A 22,456-nucleotide genomic window follows, 5' to 3' on the forward strand; every position below is an offset into this window, starting at 1 on the left:
ATTTTTTCATGTATGTGTTGGCCATTTGTGTTTCTTTCATGGAGAAGTTTCTGTTTAGTTCTTTTGTTGATTTATTGATGTGTTACTTGAGTTTTGTTTTGTTTTGTTTTTGGTACAGGGCACTTAACCACTGAGCCATATCCCCATCCCTTTTTTATTTTATTTAGAGACAGGTTCTCACTGAGTTGCTAAGTGCCTTGCTAATCTGCTGATGCTGGTTTTGATCTCACGATCCTCCTGCCTCAACCTCCCAAGTTGCTGAGATTACAAGCATATGCCATTGTGCCCAGCTTGAGTTCTTTATGTATTTTGGAAAATAGCTGGCAAATATTTTCTTCAATTCTGTAGGCTCTCTCTTCATGCTGTTAATTGTTTCCTTTCCTTTGCAGAAACTTTTTAGTTTAATGGCATCTCACTTACTGATTCTTGGTTTTATTTCTTGTACTTTGGGGGCCTTGTTAAGGAAAACAGTGCCAGCACCTGTATGATGGAGTGTTGACCCTGTGTATTCTTCTAGCATTTGCAGGGTTTCTGGTCTAATTCCTAAGTCTTTTTTTTTTTTTTCAGTATCGCCCTTTTAACAAGTTAATATTCTTTTTTATTGATGTTATTATTTTTTAAATATACAACAACAGTGGAATGTTTCATTTTCTACATATAGCTATCCATTTTTCCCAGCACCATTTGTTCAAAAGGCTATCTTTTCACCAGGATATATTCTTGGCACCTTTGTCAAAGATCAGATGGCTATAGGTATATGGATTGGTCCCTGATCTTCCATTCTGTTCCCTTGATCTTCATTTCTATTTTGATGCCAATACCATGCTGTTTTTGATACTACGATTCTGTAGTATAATTTCAGATCAGATAGTGTGATGCTTCCTGCTTCGATTTTCTTTGCTTTGGTCATTCTGGGTCTCTTATTCTTCCAAATGAATCTAAGAATTGTTATTTTCTAATGCTGTAAATAATGTCATTGATATTTTGATGGGAACTAGATTGAATACGTATATTGATTTTGGTAATATGGCCATTTTGACAATATTTATTCTGCCTATCCAAAAATACGGGAGGTCTTTCTACCTTCTAAAGTCTTTTTCGGTTTCTTTCTTCATTATTCCATAATGTCCATTGTAAAGCTCTTTTACTCCTTGATTATATTAATTGCACTGCCAAGGTGGTAATTTGTTTGTTTGCTTGTTTTGAGGTTATTGTAAGTAGGATGATTTTCCTAATTTCTTTCTTGTCTCAATCACTGTTAAAGTATAAGAAAGCTATTGATTTATGGGTGTTGATCTTGTATCCTGCTACTTTGCTGAACTCGTTCATAAGCTTTAAAAGTCTTCTGGTGGAGTTTTTTGTTTTTGTTTTGTTTTGTTTTGTTGAGTCTTCTAGATCTAGGATTATGTAATAAGCAAAGATAGTTTGGCTTCTTTTATTCCTATTTGTATCCCTTTTGATTTCCTTTTCTACATGATCACTCTGGCTAATGTCTTGAGGACTATATTGAATATGAGTGGTAAATGTGGACAGCCTTATCTTTTTCCTGATTTTAGCAGAAATGATTGCAGTTTTTCTCCATTCAGTATGATGTTGGCTTTGGGTCTGTCATAAATGGCTTTTACAATGTTGAGGTAAGTTCCTTTGATCCCTCACTTATCCAGCATTTTTAATACAAATAGGATCTTATCAGAGGTCCTTATCTGTTGAGATTATTATGAGATTCTTGTCCTTAATTCTGTTTAAGTGGTGAATTACATTTATTGATTTGTGAATATTGAACCAACCTTGTGCCCCTAGAATAAAACTCACTTGATCATGGTGTATTACCTTTTTGATGTGTTTTTGAATGCTGTATGCTAATAATATATTAAGGATTTTTACATCTGTGTTTATCAGGAATGTTGGTCTATAGTTTTCTTTCCTTGATGCATCTTTGGTTTTGGTATCAGGGTTTTAATGGTTTCGTTGAGTGTATTTTGGGAGTGTTCCCTCCCTTTCAGTTTCCTGGAAAATTTGAGAAAGTCTGGTGTTAGTTCTTCTGTAAAGGTGTGGCAGAACTCAGCTGACAATCTATCAGGTCCTGGCATTTTTTTGTTTTAGTCAAAGATGGACACAATATCTTTATATTGTTTATTTTTATGTGATGCTGAGGATCGAACAGTGCTTCACATGTGCGAGGTAAGTGTCTACCATTGAGCCACAACCCCAGCCCCTGGGCTTTTGTTTTATCGAAGGCTTTTAATTGCTATTTTAATTTCATTACTTGATATTGGTCTGTTTAGGTTTTCTATATCTCTCAGATTCAATTTGCACAGGTCATATGTGTCTAGAAATTTGTCAGTGTTTTCCAGATTTTCTAGTTTATTGGAGTATAAATTTTCAAAGTAAGTTCTGATAATCCTTGATTTTACAAGGGTCTGTGATATCTCCTTTTTTCTTTTGTGATCTTGTTGATTTGCTTCTCATTCTTGGTTAGTTCGGCTAAGGTTTTGTCAATCTTATTTATCTTTGTGAAAACAACTATTCATTGCATTGATCTTGTGTATTGTTTTCTTATTCTCAATTTCACTGATTTCAGCTTTCATTTTAATTATTTCCGGTCTTTTACTGGTTTTGGAGTTAGTTTTCTTTTTCTAAGCCCTTGAGGTAGACCATAAGCTTATTCATTGGGGATCTGTTTTTTTTAATGCAGGCACTCAGTTCTATAAATTTTTCTTTTAAAATTGTTTTCACATTGTCCCCATGATTTTGTTATAGTGTATCTTTGTTCTCATTCATTTCTAAGAATTTCTTGTTTTCTACTCTCATTTCTTCTTTGATCTATTCTTCATTTAAGAGAGTAGTATTTACATATGTTTATATAGTTTCCATATTTTTCTCGCTGCTGATTTCCTAGTTTCATTCCACTACAATCTAATAGGATGCATGGGGTTATATTGATTTTTTTTTTTTTTTGGCATTTCAAAGATTTCCTTTGTGGCCTAGAATATGGTATATTTTAGAAGAAGTTCCATGTGCTGCTAAAGCAGTTAATTCAGCTGTTTAGGGGTGAAATATTCTGTAGATGTCTATTAGGTCCATTTGATTTATAGTATTATTTTTATATGTAATTGGTTGTACTGACGTTTGGAACATAAATGTTTATTATTGTTAATATCTTCGTGTTGGATTGTTCCTTTTATCAGGACATAGTGACTTTCTTATCTATTCTGATTAGTTTTTGCTTGAAATCTGCTTTGTCAGATATGATAATAGTTATTCCTGCTTGTTTTCAGGGTCCTTATGCATGGAATAATTTTTTCCATCCTTTTACCTTCAGACTGTGGGTATCTTTGCGTGTCAGATGAGTCTCTTGTAAACAGCATATGGTTAGTTTTTTTTGTTTGTTTGTTTGTTTTTGCCCTTTTCAATGCTTTTTATGGTTTGTCTTTTTTTTTTTAAGAGAGAGTGAGAGAGGAGAGAGAGAGAGAGAGAGAATTTTTAATATTTATTTTTTAGTTCTCGGCGGACACAACATCTTTGTTGGTATGTGGTGCTGAGGATCGAACCCGGGCCGCACGCATGTGAGGCGAGCGCGCTACCACTTGAGCCACATCCCCAGCCCCCTTTTCAATGCTTTATTCACTCAACTCACTCAATACAATTTCACTCTATAGGTTCTTACTCAAGAAAACAACAATCCTTAATACTGGGCACTGCAAGAGACATAGATAATCAGTTCACAGCAATTAATTCTAGATTAATTATTCACAGCAAACAATTCTAGATTAATTCTAAGCACTGCAAACACACTTAACTGTGACAGGCTTATGACAGACATTCCCTCTGCGTGCTAAGCTCAAGTGTCAGATCAGAAGTCTCAAGTCTTAGGCTCTAAGTCCACTGATGCCCACTCACTCAGTCCACGGTGATCAGGTCAGGGACCAAGGCAGGCTTCCCCTGGGGTGGAGCTGATGGCCAGGTGAGGAGGCAGTCCTAGGGAGAAGTTGCGGCTCTCACCAAGGTCAAGAGGCTGCTGTAGAGTTTGAGAGCAGTGAGAATAACACAGAGGGTCAGGCAGATGAGAAGGGCTGGGATGTCAGTCCAGGTCCTCACATCAGTGTGTGATCAGTGTGTGCATCAGTGTCGGCTGCTCATATGGTTAGTTATTGCTTTTGATCCATTCTTCTAATCTGTGTCTTTTAATTGGGGAATTGAGATCATTAACCTTCAGTATTAGTATGGATATGTGTTTGTGATTTCCTGCCACTTTTTGTCTTGACTCTCTTTTAGTGGATTATTTTTCCATTGGATTTCTGCTGTTTGGAAGCTTTGGGAATTTTTTATAGGAAATCAAATAAAGATTTTATCTATATTATATTCTCAGTCCCAGAAAGTAATTCTTCTTACAGTAGAGGTATCACCAGATGCCATCTGCATAGGATTTCCCATTTATTCCTCACACTGTTACTGAATCAGTTCTGTTTTGCCCACTACACAGAATGCCAATCAGAGTTTTACAAAGGAGAAAGGTTTTTTTAATTTATTTATTTATTCTAATTTGTTATGCATGATAGCAGAATGTATTTCAATTTATAGTACATGTATAGAGCACAATTTTTCATGTTTCTGGTTGTATACAAAGTAGAGTCACACCATTCGTGTCTCTACATGTGCTTAGGGTAATGATGTCCATCTCATTCCACCATTTTCCTATCCCCATACACCCTTTCCTTTCCTCCCTCCCCTTTGCCCTATCTAAAGTTCCTCCATTCCTCCCATGCTCCCCACCACATCCCTGTTATAGATCAGCATACACATATCAGAGAAAACATTTAGTATTTGGCTTTATGGGATTAGCTTACTTAGCATAATATTCTCCAGTTCTATCCATTTACCTATGCCATAATTTTATTCTCTTTTAATGCTGAGTAATATTCCACTGGGTATATACATATATATATACCACATTTTCTTTATCCATTCTCTACCAAAGGGCAACTAGGTTGGTTCCACAATTTAGCTATTGTGAATTGTACTGCTATAAACATTGATGTCATTGCATCACTGTAGTATACTGTTTTTAAGTCTTTGGGGTATAAACCAAGGAATAGGATAGCTGGGTCAAATGGTGGTTCCATTTCAAGTTTTCCAAAGAATCTCCATACTGCTTTCCATATTGGTTGCACCAATCTGTGGTCCCACTTGCAATGTATGAGTGTGCCTTTTTCCCCACATCCTCATTAATATTTATTGTTGTTTGTATTCTAACTACCTGCCATTTTGACTGGAGTGAGATGAAATCTTAGAGTAGTTTTGATGTGCATTTCTCTAATTGCTAGAGATGTTGAACATTTTTTCATATATTTGTTGATTGATGGTATATCATCTTCTGAAAATTGTTCAGTTCATTTGCCCATTTATTGATTGGATTATTTGGTTTTTTTGGTGTTAAGATTTGTGAATTCTTTATATATCATAGAGATTAGTGCTCTATCTGATGTGCATGTGATAAAAATTTGCTCCCATTCTGTAGGCTCTCTATTCACCTCACTGATTATTTCTTTTGCTGAGAAGCTTTTTAGTTTGAATCCATCCCATTTATTGATTCTTGGTTTTATTTCTTATGGTATATGAGTCTTTATTAAGGAAGCCAGGGCCTAATTCGACATGATAAAGATTAGGGCCTACTTTTTCTTCTATTAGGTGCAGGGTCTCTGGTTTAATTCCTAGGTCTTTGATCCACTTTGAGTTGAGTTTTGTGCATGATGAGAGATAGGTGCTTATTTCATTTTGCTGCATATGGATTTCGTTTTCCCAGTACCATTTGTTGAAGAGGCTATCTTTTCTCCAATATTTGTTTTTGGTGCCTTTGTCTAATATGAGATAACTGTATTTATGTGGGTTTGTCTCTGTCCTCTATTCTGTACCATTGGTCTACAAATCTATTTCAGTGCCAATACCATGATGTTTTTGTTACTATTGCTCTGTAGTATAGTTTAAGATCTGGTATAGTGATGCCACATGCTTCACTCTTCTAAGGATTGCTTTGGATATTCTGGGTCTCTTATTTTTCCAATTAATTTCATGATTGCTTTTTCTACTTCTTTTTTTTTCTTTTTTTTTTACATTTATTTTTTAGTTGTAGTTGGACACAATACCTTTATTTTATTCATTCACTTTTTTTAATGTGGTGCTGAGGATCAAACCCAGGGTCTCGCACATGCGAGGTGAGTGCTCTACCACTGAGCCATAACCCCAGCCCTGCTTCTTCTATTTCTATGAAGAATGTCATTGGGATTTTGATTGGAATTGCATTAAATCTGTGTAGTGCTTTTTTTTTTTAACAACTGAAAATCAATTTATTAAAACAGTTGACTTAGGCATCTGCAATGGTGACTTCGACTTCCACTCCTGGTTCAATACTGATGGAAGTAATCTGTTTAACAATCTCAGAAGGGCTGTGCAAGTCAATGAGTCGCTTGTGTATTCTCATCTGGAAACGATCCCATGTCTTGGAACCTTCACCACAAGGTGTTTTTCTTGTAGTGATCCTCAAAGTCTTCGTAGGCATGCGAACAGGTCCTTTCACTTTGAGATTCTTTTCCTTTGCGCCTCTGATCAAGTCGGCACACACATAATTCAACACGGTAGGTATCTCCTCATCGCCAACGGTTTAAGGTACGAAAAGCAAAGAATGTCGAACAGTAAACCAAATACATTGCTTTTCCTCCAAATGCTTCGCTCCCAAACGATTCAACCGACCTTTCTCGAGCGACTTCACGTTGCGGCTGGTAAGGGTAATTCTGATTCCATGAATCGCCACCTCTGGTTCCACGGGTGTCTTTCTGGTGTCTTTAAATGCCATGGCTGCGGCGCAGCTTCCTGACCGACTTGTTCCTCGGCAAGAGTGAACAGTGGTGAGTCAGGAGCAGAAGCGGGCAGAGGACTGCTCCTCCTCACCAACAACCGCGTCGTTCGCTAAAAAAAAAAAAAAAAAAGCCTGTGTAGTGCTTTGGTAGTATGGTCATTTTGACAATATTAATTCTGCCTATCCAAGAACACAGGAGATCTTTCCATCTTCTAATGACTTCTTCAATTTATTTCTTTAGTGTTCTGTAGTTTTCATTGTAGAGGTCTTTCACCACTTTCATTGATTACCAAGTATTTCCTTTTTTATTTGAGGCTATTGCAAATAGGGTAGTTTTCCTAGTTTCTCTTTCAGAGGATTTGTCACTGATGTACAAAAAAATGTCTTTGATTTATGAGTGTTGATTTTATATCCTGCTTCTTTGCTGAATTTATTTATTCTAGAACGTTTCTGATGGAATTTTTTGGTATAGAATCAAGTCATCAGCAAATAGTGATAGTTTGAGTTCTTCTTTTCCTATCCATATCCCTTTAATTTCTTTCATCTGTCTAATTGCTCTGGCTAGAGTTTCAAGAACTATGTTAAATATAAGTGGTAAAAGAGGGCATCCCTGTAGAGGAAATGCCTTCAATTTTTCTCCATTTAGAATGATGTTAGCCTTCACCTTAACATAGATAGCTTTTACAATGTTGAGATATATTCCTGTTATCCCTAGTTTTTCTAGTGTTTTGAACATGAAAAGGTGTTGTATTTTCTCAAATGCTTTTTATGCATCTATTGAGATGATCATATAGTTCTTATTTTTAAGACTATTGATGTGATGAATAACATTTATTGATTTCTGAATGTTGAACCGACCTTGCATCCCTCGAATGAACACCACTTGATTGTGGTGCACTATCTTTTAGATACATCCTTGTATTTGATTTGCCAGAATTCTATTGACAATTTTTACATCTATGTTCTTTAGAGGTAATGGTCTGAAGTTTTCTTTCTTTAATATGGCTTTGTCTGGTTTTGGAATCAGGGTGATATTGGCCTCATATAATGAGTTTGGAAGTGTTCCCTCTTTTTCTATTTCATGAAATAATTTGAGGAGTATAGGTATTAGTTCTTCTTTGAAGGTCTTATAGAACTCAAATGCGTTTCCATCTGGTCCTGGGCTTTTCTTGGTTGGTAGGCTTCTGATGGCGTCTTCTATTTCATTGCTTGAAACTGATCTGTTTAACTTGTATATATCATCCTGATTCAGTTTGGGCAAATCATCTGACTCTAGAAATTTGTGGATGTCTTTGATATTTTCTATTTTATTAGAGTACAAATTTTCAAAATAATTTATAATTATCTCCTGTATTTCTGTAGTGTCCATTGTGATATTTCCTTTTTCATCAAGAATTTTAGTAATTCGAATTTTCTCCCTCCTTCTCTTCATTAGCATGGGTAAGGGTTATTCAATTTTATTTATTTTTTCAAAGAACCAACTTTTTGTTTTGTCAATTTTTTCAGTTGTTTCTTTTGTTTCAATTTCATTGATCTCAGCTCTGATTTTAATTATTTCCTGTCTTCTGCTTTTGGTGTTGATTTGTTCTTCTTTTTCTAGAGCTTTGAGATGTAATGTTAGGTCATTTATTTGTTGACTTTTTCTTCTTTTAAGGAATGAACTCCATGCAATGAACTTTCCTTTTAGTACTGCTTTCATAGTGTCCCAAAGATTTTGATATGTTGTATCAGTGTTTTCATTTACCTCTAAGAATTTTTAATCTCCTCTTTGCTGTCTTTTGCAACCCATTGTTCATTCAGTAGCATATTATTTAGTCTCCAGGTGTTGGAGTAGCTTCTATTTTTTATTTTATCATTGATTTCTAATTTCATTCTATTATGATCTGATAGAATTCAGGGTAGTCTCTCTACTTTTTGTATTTGCTAAGAGTTGCTTTGTGGCATGAAATATGGTCTATTTAAGAGAAGAATCCATGTGCTGCTAAGAAGAAAGTATATTCAATCATTGATGGATGAAATATTCTATGTATGTCTGTTAAGTCTAAGTTATTGATTGTATTATTGAGTTCTGTAGTTTCTTTGTTTAGCTTTTGTTTGAAAGATCCAACCAGTGGTGAAAGAGGTGTGTTAAAGTCACCCAGAATTATTGTGTTGTGGTCTATTTGACTCTTGAACTTGAGAAGAGTTTGATAAATGTAGATGCTCCATTGTTTGGGGCATATATATTTATAATTGTTATGTCTTGTTGATGGATGGTTCCCTTAAGCAGTATGAAATGTCCTTCTTTATCCCTTTGGATTAACTTTGGATTGAAGTCTACTTTATTTTATATGAGGATGGAAACCCCTGCTTGTTTCCGCAGTCCATGTGAGTAGTATGTTTTTTCCCAACCTTTCACCTTCAGTCTATGGATGTCTTTTCCTATGAGATGAGTCTCTTGAAGGCAGCATACTGTTGGGTCTTTTTTTTTTTTTCCTATCCAGTCTGCCAGTCTATATCTTTTGATTGGTGAGTTTAGGCCATTAACATTCAGGATTATTATTGAGACATGATTTGTATTCCTGGTCATTTTTGTTTATTTTTGTTATTTCATTTGACTTGATTTCTCCTTTGATTAGTTTTTCCTTTAGTGTAATATTGCCCTTTGCTGATTTTCATTGTTTTTTTTTTCATTTCCTCCTCATGGGATATTTTGCCGAGGATGTTCTAATGTAGTACAGGTTTTCTAGTTGTAAATTCTTTTGTTTATCATGGAAGGTTTTTATTTAATCATCAAATCTAAACCTTATTGGGAATTGTTTTTTTAAAATATTTCAAAAATATTTGTGTATCATCCTTGCATAGGGGCCATGCTAATCTTCTCTGTATCATTCCAATTTTAGTATATGTGCTGCTGAAGCAAGCACTGAAATTGACTTTAACTTAAGAGAGGGGACATGGAATTATGATAAATGAGATTTTGATTTTTTTTTTTTGGTACCAGGGATTGCAGCCTCTGTCTTACTTTTCCAGTCTTCCCCTATGCTGTAGCACACATCCCCAGTCTAGACATTTGTTTCCTGTTTCCTTCCCATCCTATCTCTGGTGTTTTCCAGAGTTTTGCTTCTGCTAAACTCATTAAAACACTAGCTGATAAGAAAGGTGTTTATGCCCGTGTGAAAGTCAGCATGTAAATTACCCAAGATGTATTTTGAGTTTCCATAAAAGTATGGAAAACCAGAGGTATTCAAGGCTCTGATGAATAAAGCTTTAATAACCAGAATAATGCCCTCTTCAATCATACTACCTTGACGGCCATCCTTCTGACTGCTGATCAGTCATAAGACCAACCTAGGAGATACTACCCCCACATTTGCCTTCTCAGAACATTCAGCCAATAAACACTACTTGGGCATCACTGTATAAATGAGAGGTAAATAAAGGAAGGGATGTGTAAGCAGCTGGGAAAGTAAGACTTGAGAGCAGAAAATTTTTTCTTCCCAAAATTATAAAAGCAGATTCAAAATATGTAGATGTAGGTTTATTTTTCACCAGGAATTATACCTGACATCAAAACTTAAATTGGTTCAAAAAAAATATTGCCTCCAGATATATTGGTAAAATAATGGAGATCTTTAATATTTTTATTTGGTTTTGTTTTCCTTGGAACCAGGTTATTCAGAGAATATTCTACACGGTCAACAGATCTTGGAGTGGAAAAATTACTTCGACAGAGATAAGAAAAAGCAACTTTTTGCAAGTATGCCTCTCATACAGTGATATAAAGAACAATTTAATCCTTTTACTTCATTTAACAAATATTTGAGTGCTTACTGTATGCAAAGCTTTATCACTACTTTTAGACATTAAACATTTATCAGATACCTATAGTGAGAGACCAGAATGTGTTGGAGGGTGAGGGGAGGAGGAAAATTGAATAGCAAGGCATATCTGCCTTAAGGCATGCAATGTGGAACAAGAGAGAGACAAGCACAGACAGCAACAGCAGACTTGATAGATTCCACAGACATGTGTAAAAGATGCAGAGAAGGTCTCATAGAAGGGATGGCATGTGGTCTTGACTTGGAGGATGTCAGGAGTTTACCAAGATAAAAAATTACTACAATGGGAATTCTGGACAGAAGAAGCAGCATAAGCAAAAGGCAAAAACATGAAAGTATCATGTTCAAGAACTGCCAAACAGTATTAAATGGCCAGAAGCCCTTGGGAGAGTGACCATTGATGAGGCTGGAACCAGGTTGGGGAAGTGCCTTACTAAAGAAATGGAAGAATATGGACCTGATTCTTTCTGCAGTGAGTTTATCCAACTACTGCTAAAGAACAGTACTAAAAATTCCTTTAAAATAGGAATACATTTCATTCAGTTATTTTATCAAATGAAAGTATTGACCACTAGTGGGAGCCTTTTACTGAGGTAATCTTCATGCCTAATCACAGCTTCTATAAAACTAAAGTAGAATTGTTTTGACTTAAAAACAAATGTTTTTGCTTTTGTTTATGCATTGCTGGGTATTGAACCCAGGGGCACTTTACCACTGAGCTGCATCTCATGTTCTTTTTATTTTTTTGAGATAGGGTTTCACTAAGTTGCTGAAGCTGACCTCAAACTTGCAATCCTCCTGTCAGCCTACCAAGAAATGTTTTATTTTAAATGAATCTTAATAAATGAAGCTTTGGCAAATAATACAACCTTATTACTCTTTATTTTTTCCTGAGACAGTCATGGTATTGAAGATTTGGCCAAATTAACAGTTCATAATATATTTTAAAACATTTTGTTCTAAAATGATCAGTAATTTTGATGCTTATTGAATACCTGATGCCTGCTTCAGCTCTCAGTAGTATTATGGAATGTGTTAAGATGATAGTATTTCCATAACATCTTTTTTTAAATTTTTAATTGTAGATGGACATAATAACTTTATTTTATTGTGTTGTATTGTATTGTGTTGTATTTATGTGGTGCTCAGGATCAGACCCAATGCATCACACATGCTAGGGAAGCACTCTACCACAGAGCCACAACCCCAGCCCTCCATAACATCTTAAGAACAATGATAATACTCCCTCACATTTTCTGAAGTACATTATCATTTGTAGTTTTTGAATCATTATTATTATAATCAATTTTTTACTGATAATAAAACTTGAGTCTCAAATATAATTGACTATATTGCATAAGAGCATACAGCAGGCAGGTTGCTGAACTGGAAATAGAACTCAAATGTTCTCTTCTTGGAGTATAATTTATTTTTGTCTCCCTTTTCTTCCCTATCTCTTGCCTTAGTCTTTCTTTTAGTACATGAACAACTATTCCAAACTTACAAATAATATGGATATATCTAGATTAAAAGATAAGCAAAAGTTGCTCTTTGTCTTTACTCTGCCATTTCACTCTCCTTCCCAGAAGGAACCCATATTATCCGTAGTTTTATTTCCTTGTAAATGCATATATGGAATACATAATTTTATGTGGCTGCTATTATGAGGACTTTTCCCCCTAATATATGGGTTCATACTTACTATTCTGGTAACTTGTTTATTAACAGTGTCTTGGACTTCTTTCATTTCCATTCATGTAAATCTATCTCATTTCTCCTAACAACTGCATTATCAACTGCATGCTGCACTTTAATTACATATTCCTCAATTTCAGATTTTCTCTATTACAGTGGTGTAGAAAACATCCTTATACTTTCCTTTTGGCTGTATATAAGCCAGAAATTTCCTACAGAATAGACCACTAGAGGGAAAATCCTGCATCAAATGGCATGTAAAATTTTAACTTGATAGATTCTGCCTAGTTCATACCTTCACTTACATACTCACCAACAAAAGAAGACATTTTTCTTCTTTATGTTGTGACAATCCAGTAGGTGAAAGATTTGTTTTATTACTGACAATATTCTGCTTTATACACATGAAAAGATATTTTATAAAACAAACCATTTACAAGAAAATTTAGAACACAGAAGAAAAACCACATTTTACTCCTCTAATGGAAGTAGTGCCATTTTTGTGTTATTCTAGCCCCATTCATATACGTGTATGGATTTTGGGGATTTTGCACAGTTCTTGATATGTATCTTGCAGCCTATATTTTTCCCTTACTACATCATGGTTTTCCTATATTTATATGTAGACTATAATTTTTACTCACCACAAAATCTTCCATTAATCAGATTTGCCATAATTTAATAATTTCTGTTGTTTTCAATTTACCAGAGCATTTTGGTTTCTGTCTGCATTTAAAAAATAATTTTTATCAAAGTAATGCATTTGTATTATGATACAGTCCTCTCTGTCCTTTGATTTTCATCTTGAATTCCATTTTATTTTCTACTAATATTAACACACATTTTCCTTTTCATTGACTACTTTTATTAATATTACCTTTTTATATTTACCTTTCTTTTTTTTACTGTAGGTGTAACCTCTTACAGATATTCATATACCAAAATCATCTTTCTAGATTTTGTTTTCATACTCAATCAAAAAGTCTTTCCGGGATCTGGGATTATGGCTCAGTGATAGAGTGTTTTTGAGTGTTTGCCTGGTACATGTGAGGCACTGGGTTCAATCCTCAGCCACATAAAAATAAATAAAAATAAAACAAAGGTTATTGTGTGCATCAACAACTAAAAATATTTTTTAAAAGTCTTTCACTATATTATTACATGAAAGACTTTTTTAAAAATATTTTTTAGTTGTTGTGCACACAATAACCTTTGTTTTATTTTTATTTATACTATAGTGATATAGCCACATCAATGTTTATAGCAGCTCAATTCACAATAGCTAGACTATGGAACCAACCTAGGTGTCCCTCAATAAATGAATGGATAAACAAAATGTGATAAATATACTCAATGGAATATTACTCAGCTTTAAATAAGAGTGAAATTAGGGCATTTGTCAATAAATGGTTGGAGTTGGAGAATATCATGCTAAGTGAAATAAGCCAATCTCACAAAACCAAAGGCCAAACATTTTTTCTAATATGCAGATGCTAATTCACAATAAGACGGGGAGTACTAGGAAAGAATAGCATTACCTTAGATTAGGTAGAGGGAAGTGATGGGGAAGGAGGGGAGGGGATGTTGGGATAGGAAAGATAGTAGAATGAAACACATTATTACTCTATGTATATATGTGACTATATGACCAATATGATTCTGCAACATATACACTCAGAAAAATGAGAAATTATATCCTATCTATGTATGATATATCAAAGTGCATAAATTCATTCTACTGTCGTGTATAACTAATTAAAACAAATTAAAAAAATTTTTAAAAAGTCTTTCAGTAGGGAGATTAAGCTCATCTATCTTTATTGTGATTATTGACATATCTGACCTTATTTCTGCCAACTGACTTTTTTTCTATTCATTGTTTCCTTTTTTTTTAAAGAGAGAGAGAGAGAGAGAGAGAATTTTTTAATATTTATTTTTCAGTTTTTGGCAGACACAACATCTTTGTTTGTATGTGGTGCTGAGGATCGAACCCGGGCCGCACGCATGCCAGGCGAGCGCGCTACCGCTTGAGCCACATCCCCAGCCCTATTCATTGTTTCCTTAAGGTTTCTTTTTGAATATTCCATTTCTGAAATTGTTCATTTATCTACTCATTTAATTTGGCTCACTATAGAATCGTGTGTTTATAATCTTTACTTCTGATGTTTTCCATAGGGATACATAGTGAGTCAAGAAACTCAGTTTTCTTCCAGCTCAGGATCCTGCAGCTCCACCCACCATGCCTTCTATGCAAGGCCACCACCATATGTTACCACAATTGTGTGCATAACTAATCTTATGGTATCCTTGATTTCATTACAAATAAATGCTGTATGTGATTCCCAAGCTTCTTAATATTGTTCACATAACTTTGAAAAGTTAAGAGCAGTGTTAGTTTATGGCCATGCATTTTAAGTCTATCATCTGATTGTCTGTGCCTGCCAGTCTGGGGACCTTTGAGAGGTTACAGCCCTCTTAGTGATGATCCTTCCCTCTCCTTGCTTTTGTATCCTCCATATCATTTTGCTTTTGTATCTTCCACATCATAGCCTTTTGCTGATAAGTATATCACAGAGCTCAATAAATGCTTGTAGATGAATCAGTTGATTAAAGGTAGTAGCAGGTTACCTGTTAAAAAAAAGTACCTGGTTTAGTACAAAAGACAAAATTTTAAATTCAATTTAAAACAGAAACTTGCTAGACTACAATGCCTAAGCTTGTTTTTCATAATTTTAAAATTAATCTTCTATTCATATTATTTTCAGACTCTAGCCCTTTTAGAAGAAGAGGAAGATATAAATCAAATCACAGATTACTTCTCCTATGAACATTTCTATGTTATATATTGTAAATTCTGGGAGCTAGATAGTGATCATGACCTGTTCATCAGCCAGGCCGATCTCTCTCGATATAATGACCAGGGTGAGTAATTCTGCAGAGGCTAAGAAATGTTTAAGGCTTAAACATTTTGAAAATGTTATTTTGAAAAGTTATGTAAATTATTCCCACTTATTATGAGAAATTTCTATTTCTTAAATTCTGTGGCTAACCGGATTTCTTTACAGAGCCAAGAATTCTTTTGTGGAAACAAAGTTGTTTTTTTTGTTTTTTTGTTTTCAATTTAGAGGCCAGATTTATAAGGGGTTTAAAGGTAAGTAAACAATACCACTATTAGTTTTAATAAAGTGGCAAGACTTTGTAGTGATGTGTATCTTTATGATGATGAATTGAATAAAATTCACACCTCTGTAAATCTATATGAAAGAGTATATATGTGTGTGTGTATATATATATATATATACACACACACATATACACACTTTTTATAAACTTTTTCATTTAACAATATTTCTATAAAAGGCCAAGAATGAAAATAATGTCTCTACCTTATCAAGTTTTATTTTCAAGGACTCTTATAGAATTTTACTTTTTCAATTTTATTCCAGAAAGATATTTTCCTCTGAAGATGAATTTTGTGTGATTTTGTAAGAAAAGAAAAAATTACATGTCAGACAATATTATGCTTTTTGCTTCATTTTTGCTCACTGCAAACTTAGAACCTATTGCCTACTGATTGAATATTCTTAATTAAGCACCAACATACAATGATTCATTCTTCTGTCATAAGATTATTCCTGTTCTGTCCTTAAATATTTTCTCAGCCTTTTTAGATGTAACAGAGTATAGATCTTAAATAAATGTATTGAATATTGTTTGTTATTTGGTATATCTGTGACTAATGGTTTGTGGCCGTTCTCCTTCTCAGGTTCCAAGCAGACATAAAGGGGAAATACTTCATGTAACTTATTTGATAAACAAACATATTAGTACTGTTACCTCCCATCATCAAGTAGTCATAACATTTTTGTCACTAAAATATACCATAAAGATGAATATATTCATAGAGGTATATGATCAGCCCTATTAGCCCTGTACCTTTCTATTACCCATAACAGATCATCCATACATGAGCCAGCCTCAAAAAATCATGCACAATCCTATGGACTCTAAGGCTCCCTTTCTGGTTGCTATAAACGTAATTTTCAAGTTCTCAAAAATCCTCTCATAATAGCAACTCACTAGATTCATTTGAATGGGACAAAGTTCAGAAAAGCAGGCATCTAGGTCTGAATAAATGCAGAGACCTCTAAACTGTAAATAATTCTTCACTCAGCAACTGTGCTTAATGGGACAGTATAGAATAATATGATCTTCAGGGTTAGGAAATGGAATCATTGCTTCCAAAGCTAAAAAAGACTTAAGAAAAATCATAGCTTTGGAATTAAATATCCTTGCTTTCCCTATATACCCCTTCTTTTCTATCTAGTACAAATTATTAACCCCATACGATAGTGCTCAATAAAGTATAGAGGGTCTTTATATAAGCTTTTTTCTGTGTGGCCAGGTATGACTCTCCTGGCACACACATTCAAAGTTTTCTTCTACTAGACTCATGTACCTTTATGTTGACTATATCTAACAGCATGCAGAAAAACTAGATGTCAATAGCTGCTAACTCCCTATTAACCTCATCATGGGTCCTGAAATTCTAGTGTGTATGCCATTGCCTGGGGTACTTGTTAAAAGAGCAGTTCTGAGACCTAAGATCTCCTTTTCTTTTTTTTTAATTTAAATTAATGCCTTTGGCTGTTTGAATCACAGTGAGGTATACTGCTATAGATTTTTTAACATCAGTTATCAAAAAGCAATATATCATCTTAAGATATAATTATCTATATAAATAAGACTTACAGATAGAATTTCTAAAAATTTTGTTATATCCTGGACTTTCATAGAATGGGAATTAAGAAAGTATGTTCATGATATGTTTTAATTTCTTTTCTAAAACTCTGCTTAAAAGAATTCTCCATTGTTTTACTTGCTTTCATTTGACCTTTTTTTAGGAGCTGTAAAAATCAGTTCCCCCTTGAATTAATGCTGAGATAACGTTTGTCTTGTTTTAGAGGAAATTTTGTCTTATGGATAACAAAAATCAATATAAATTTTATACATATAAGCTCAACTACATAAATACTTTGCAAATGTCAAGCACATTCATTTCCTTGTTCTTTTTTAAAATTACTGGAAAAAAAGCATAAATTATATATAAGAAAGATTTACTCAGGCTGGGGATGTGGCTCAAGCAGTAGTGCGCTCGCCTTGCATGCGTGCGGCCCGGGTTCGAACCTCAGCACCACATACCAACAAAGATGTGTCCGCCGAGAACTAAAAAATAAATATTAAAAATTCTCTCTTTCCTCTCTCTCCTCTCTCACTCTCTGTTTACAAAAAAAAAAAGAAAGATTTACTCATATTCTTGTCATAGAAGATTGTTATGGTTTAGCTTGTAGCAAATGAAAATAAATTTGCCAGAAGTATTGCTTACATGAAGTATATTTCTAACTATCTTTGTAATTTGTTATTTACATTTAGCATCATCAAACAGAATTATTGAAAGGATATTTTCTGGGGCAGTAACAAGGTAAGAAAAAGTTTAAAATCTGAATTAAAACATAACTATTAGTAATAATGTAATAATCTCATATTAGCAAGGCTTCTTGTATAATTTGGCAGCACTATTGGGTCAAATAATATCCTAAAAAAAAAAAACCCACAATCATGGTTTAATGTAAGACAGTAATTCTCTTTAACATAAGAATTAGTCTTAGGCTGGAGTAGTGGCTCAGTGGTAGAGCACTTGCCTGGCATGTGTGAGGCCCTGGGTTCGATCCTCAGCATCACATATAAATAAATAAATGAACAAAATTTTAAAAATCTGTTGACAACTAAAAAATATATATATTAAAAAAAGAATTAGTCTTATGCCTAAATACAGGTAACAATATTTGATACCATTATTTGTATTTAAATTAGAAACCATATTTTCTTTTCTTCATATTTGTAAATATCTTCTGGTTTCACCCTGGAGGCCTTTAAAAAAGAAGTTAGGCCACAAAATGTGCCGTTTATGAGGTACCCAGCATTCTACTTTTTCAAAAAGTAGAATCCTTCCTCTCTAAGGAAGGATGTTATTTTATTCCTTAATTGCTCAGAAAATTTTACATCTTGCATTTTTCTTCAGAGGAAAAACAGTACAGAAAGAGGGAAGAATGAGCTACGCAGATTTTGTTTGGTTTTTGATCTCTGAGGAAGACAAGAGGAATCCTACCAGGTATGACTTTTACATTTTATTTTCTTAGATGTTAAACACATGCACAAAGCTTTAAAGGTCATGACAGATATCTGTGGAAGCTGATTCTACCTGAGGATGCTAAAATGGGTTAAACTTAATCTCTGCCCTATCAGAGCTCTCAGTTTAGGGAAGGAGACAGACATAGAATTCTTGGCCACAGCATATCATGAGAAATACTGTTAACCTACAGAAACAATGGTGAAGTGGCACATAAGCTGGTCTGGAGGGATCAGTAACATTAGTAAGCATTTATATGGAATATGGGAGTAGATACTTTGAATTTTAGTTCTTTTATGATCTTAATCATTCAGTGGTAAATTGGAGAAGGAAAGAAAAGCAAATTGTGGCTGACTAGTATATAAAACCATGCCCTCATTCTCCCAGTTGGAATCACCTCTTCCTTTCCTTGACACTTTCAACCATTGATTTGTAGTTGTGAATTTATAAGTCTTTTTCTCCCCGTTAATGTGCCTCTTATTTAAGTCAGAAATACAGGTCCCTGGCTTTTATATATAATTCCTATCTTGTGTAACACAGTGCTCTGTACATAATTTGTGCTCCTTATCAAGGGAGGCAGAGAATGCAATCTTTGATGCTGTGGTAAGTGTAACTGACTCAGCTATTTCCACATTAGCTCAAAAAGTTATGTAAATATTGGATATATGTTTATAAATCATTGAAAAAGAAATAAAAATAGCTTCCATATCTTAGGGTAATATGTTTTATTTTTAAATAACTGTTTTCTACTTCAAATATAGTAATTTATTGTCTATTCTAGATAACTTAGAAAACATTGAGGAGCAAAAGAAAAGCAAATTTTATACTAACAATTCTAATATCCAAAAAACATCTATATTATGTGGTCTTTTCGTATATTCTTTTACGTGTTATTTGCCATTTTAGACTATTTTCAGTGTATTAAATCATTTTCTTTCTTTTTCAAATGGGGTATTGCTATGTTGCCTAGGGCCACCATCTCCTGGGCTCAAGCAATCCCCCTGTCTCAGCCTAGGCACATACCATTGGATTAAATCTTAATTAATATAAATCCAAATTTTTCATGGAATATTCTCTAAAATGTCCTCTAATATTCATTACAGCTGAAGAGTTGGAGTAGCCACTATTTTTCCATAGAATAAATTCCCAGAAAAGGAATTGCTAGTTTAAAAGGTGTAGAAATTTTTTAAGAAGAAAAACGGTATGTTCATACATTTATCAACCTATTTCCTAGGATCCTTACTAACACTAAGCATCTTCCTATGAAAACTATTTTCCAATTTGATCAGTTAAAAATGCAGTATCATCATAATTTGTATTTCTTTGATTTCTAGGGAGGTTGGGTATATACAATTACATGTTACTTAACATTGGGAATACATGTTCTGGGAAATGCATTATTAGGTGATTTTGTAGTTGTATGAACAATAGTGTGTACTTTCACAAACCTGGGTGGTATAGTCAATATCAACATGGCCTCTTGATGCAGTCAAGAAACTAGATAAAGTAGTATACCGTAATGACAAAAATGGTAGTATAGTAAATATATAAACCAGTAACATAGTTGTGTATTATAAGTCTTATGTGTTGTATGTGCTATACTTTTCTATAATTGGCAATGCAGTAGGTGTGTTTACACCAGCAACACAACAAACACATGAGCAATGCATTGTGGTACAATGACAGCTATGACATCGTTAGGCAATAGGAATTTTTCATCTCTATTATCTTATATGACAGCCATCATATATGTGGTCTATCACTGACCAAAACATCATTGGGCAGAACATAACTGTGTATATTTATGGGCCATTTTAATTTTGTTGTAGATGACTTGCCTTTTTTGTATGTTTTACCCATTTCTGCTGGATTTTTTTAAATATTTTTTAGTAGTCAATAGACCTTTATTTTATTTATTTATATGTGGTGCTAAGAATCAAATCTGATGCCTCACACATGCTAGGCATGTGCTCTTCCACTAAGCTAAAACCCCAGCCCCAATTTTTTAAGTGTATTATTTTATCACAAGTATAACTTATTGCAAATTATAAAATATATTTAATCTAAAACCTTATCATAAAATTTATTCATAATTTTATGACCTATAATTAACAGTTTGGTCTATATTGTTCTACTCCCCCTCTTCCTTCCAGCCATCTCCTGCTCATCTTCCCTTTGCTTCACCTCACTTCCTCTTCCTCCTCCTCTTTTTCCCTACTTCACATGATATGTTATGATAAATGGCAGCATGCAATACCTAGTTTGGTAACACATTTTTCACATACATTATATTTCCATCATATATTATATATGTGTGTGTGTGTGTGTGTGTGTGTGTGTGTGTACATATCTGTCAATAATACATTATTTTGAATGGCTGGTATTGTTTCAGTTAGATTATCTAAATTTCCAAAGATTTGAAGACTCTGCATTTTTTTTTGATGTTCTGTTACCCCTCTCAATTTCAATATTTAAATCTTCATGTTTCATTTTTCCTTAATTGTGGAAAAGCTGTCCTCAGATATTTCCCATCCATCTTTTCCTCTTTTTGGAACTCCTTTCATGTCACAGAAACAAATTAAGAGAATCCGAAATAGTAGTTAAGAGTTAATATAACAAATTGTGTGAATATATGCTTGCTGTCCTTTCTTCTCTCGGCTTCTTTAAAGAACATAAATTATAGAAACTAGTAATTAAAACAAAAAATTTGTAATATATGTAGCTGTAATATGTGTAACAATAATAGCACAAAGAGGAAGAAAAGGAAAGGGGGATATATGAGTAATAGTTTAATGTATTATTGGAATTAAATAGTATAAAATTGAAGAACATTCTGATAAGATGTAAATGATAGGGCTGGGGATGTGGCTCAGTGGAAGAGTGCTTACCAGGCTGCAATAACATCCTGGGTTTGATCCTCAGCAACATACACATACAATGTATATGATAAATCCTAGAGAAGCCAGTAGGAAAACAATTAGAAAATGAATAGTGAAAAAAAAGGATTAAAATGTTAGAAAATATATTAATGTGCCAGGCTCAGTGATGCATGCCTGAATCTCAGCAGCTAAGGAGGCTGAGGCGGGAGGATCACAAGTTCAAGGCCAGCTTCAGCAACTTAGCAAGCTCCTAAGGAACTTGGTGAAACCCTGACTCAAAATTAAAACTAAAGGGCTGGGGATGTGGCTCAAGCGGTAGCGCGCTCGCCTGGCATGTATGCGGCCCGGGTTCGATTCTCCAGCACCACATACAAACAAAGATGTTGTGTCCGCCAATAACTAATAAATAAATAAATATTAAAAAAATTAAAACTAAAATAAAAAGGGTTGAGAAATGTAGCTTAGCAGTAAAGCTCCCCTAGGTTCAATACCCAGTACAAAATTTAAAAAGAAAGAAAATATTTAAATGTAAAACGAATTTTTAAAAAAGCACAAAGGAAAAACTCTGAGATATAAAAAACAAAAAGTAAAGCAACAGGCATAAATCCAATATATCAATAACATTAAAGGTTACTGAATAAAAAATCTATCAAAATGCAGAGATTATCAGGCTGGATATAATTATAAAAATAGATTTAAAGGTACAAAAAGGAAAAGGACAGGGAAAAGTCATGCAGACAGTAGTGACAAGAAAGTTCATGTGGTTATACTGAGGGAAAGAAAATAGACTGTAATACAAATACTATTCTTAAAGACAAAGAAGGACATTCTTCTGTGACAAAAGAGTCAATCCAACAGGAAGACATTGTGATTATAAATATATTTGTACCTAACAACACAGCCCCAAAATACAGGAAGCAAAAACTAACAGAATTGCAGGAAGAAATAAACAATTAAACAATAATAGTTGGAGACTTCAGTGCCCCATTTTAAATGATGGATTGGCAAGCCACAAAGA

The 22,456-nt window shown here is 34.0% G+C and overlaps 2 protein-coding genes across 5 annotated transcripts in view; one reads left to right on the forward strand and one right to left on the reverse strand.

The window, feature by feature from the left end:
- The window catches only part of PPP2R3A (protein phosphatase 2 regulatory subunit B''alpha), a 168,559-nt gene that overhangs the window by 105,488 nt on the left and 40,615 nt on the right, over nucleotides 1–22,456 (forward strand). For all 4 annotated transcript variants that reach the window (XM_081302778.1, XM_081302781.1, XM_081302779.1 and 1 more), the window contains 4 exons: nucleotides 10,506–10,592; nucleotides 15,135–15,291; nucleotides 17,803–17,851; nucleotides 18,452–18,541. In XM_081302778.1, the coding sequence (XP_081158904.1) occupies nucleotides 10,506–10,592; nucleotides 15,135–15,291; nucleotides 17,803–17,851; nucleotides 18,452–18,541 (383 nt within the window). The remainder of the gene's footprint in view (nucleotides 1–10,505; nucleotides 10,593–15,134; nucleotides 15,292–17,802; nucleotides 17,852–18,451; nucleotides 18,542–22,456) is intronic.
- LOC308653766 (small ribosomal subunit protein uS10-like) lies at nucleotides 6,341–6,963 on the reverse strand. The gene is made up of 2 exons (XM_081302443.1): nucleotides 6,767–6,963; nucleotides 6,341–6,643 (listed from the first exon to the last, which is right to left on the reverse strand). Exons 1-2 carry the CDS (start codon nucleotides 6,848–6,850, stop codon nucleotides 6,362–6,364), a joined length of 366 nt encoding a protein of 121 aa, XP_081158569.1. The 5' UTR covers nucleotides 6,851–6,963; the 3' UTR covers nucleotides 6,341–6,361.

The sequence above is a fragment of the Spermophilus citellus genome (assembly GCF_964194105.1).
Source record: "Spermophilus citellus genome assembly, chromosome: 7".
NCBI classification, from domain to species: domain Eukaryota; kingdom Metazoa; phylum Chordata; class Mammalia; order Rodentia; family Sciuridae; genus Spermophilus; species Spermophilus citellus.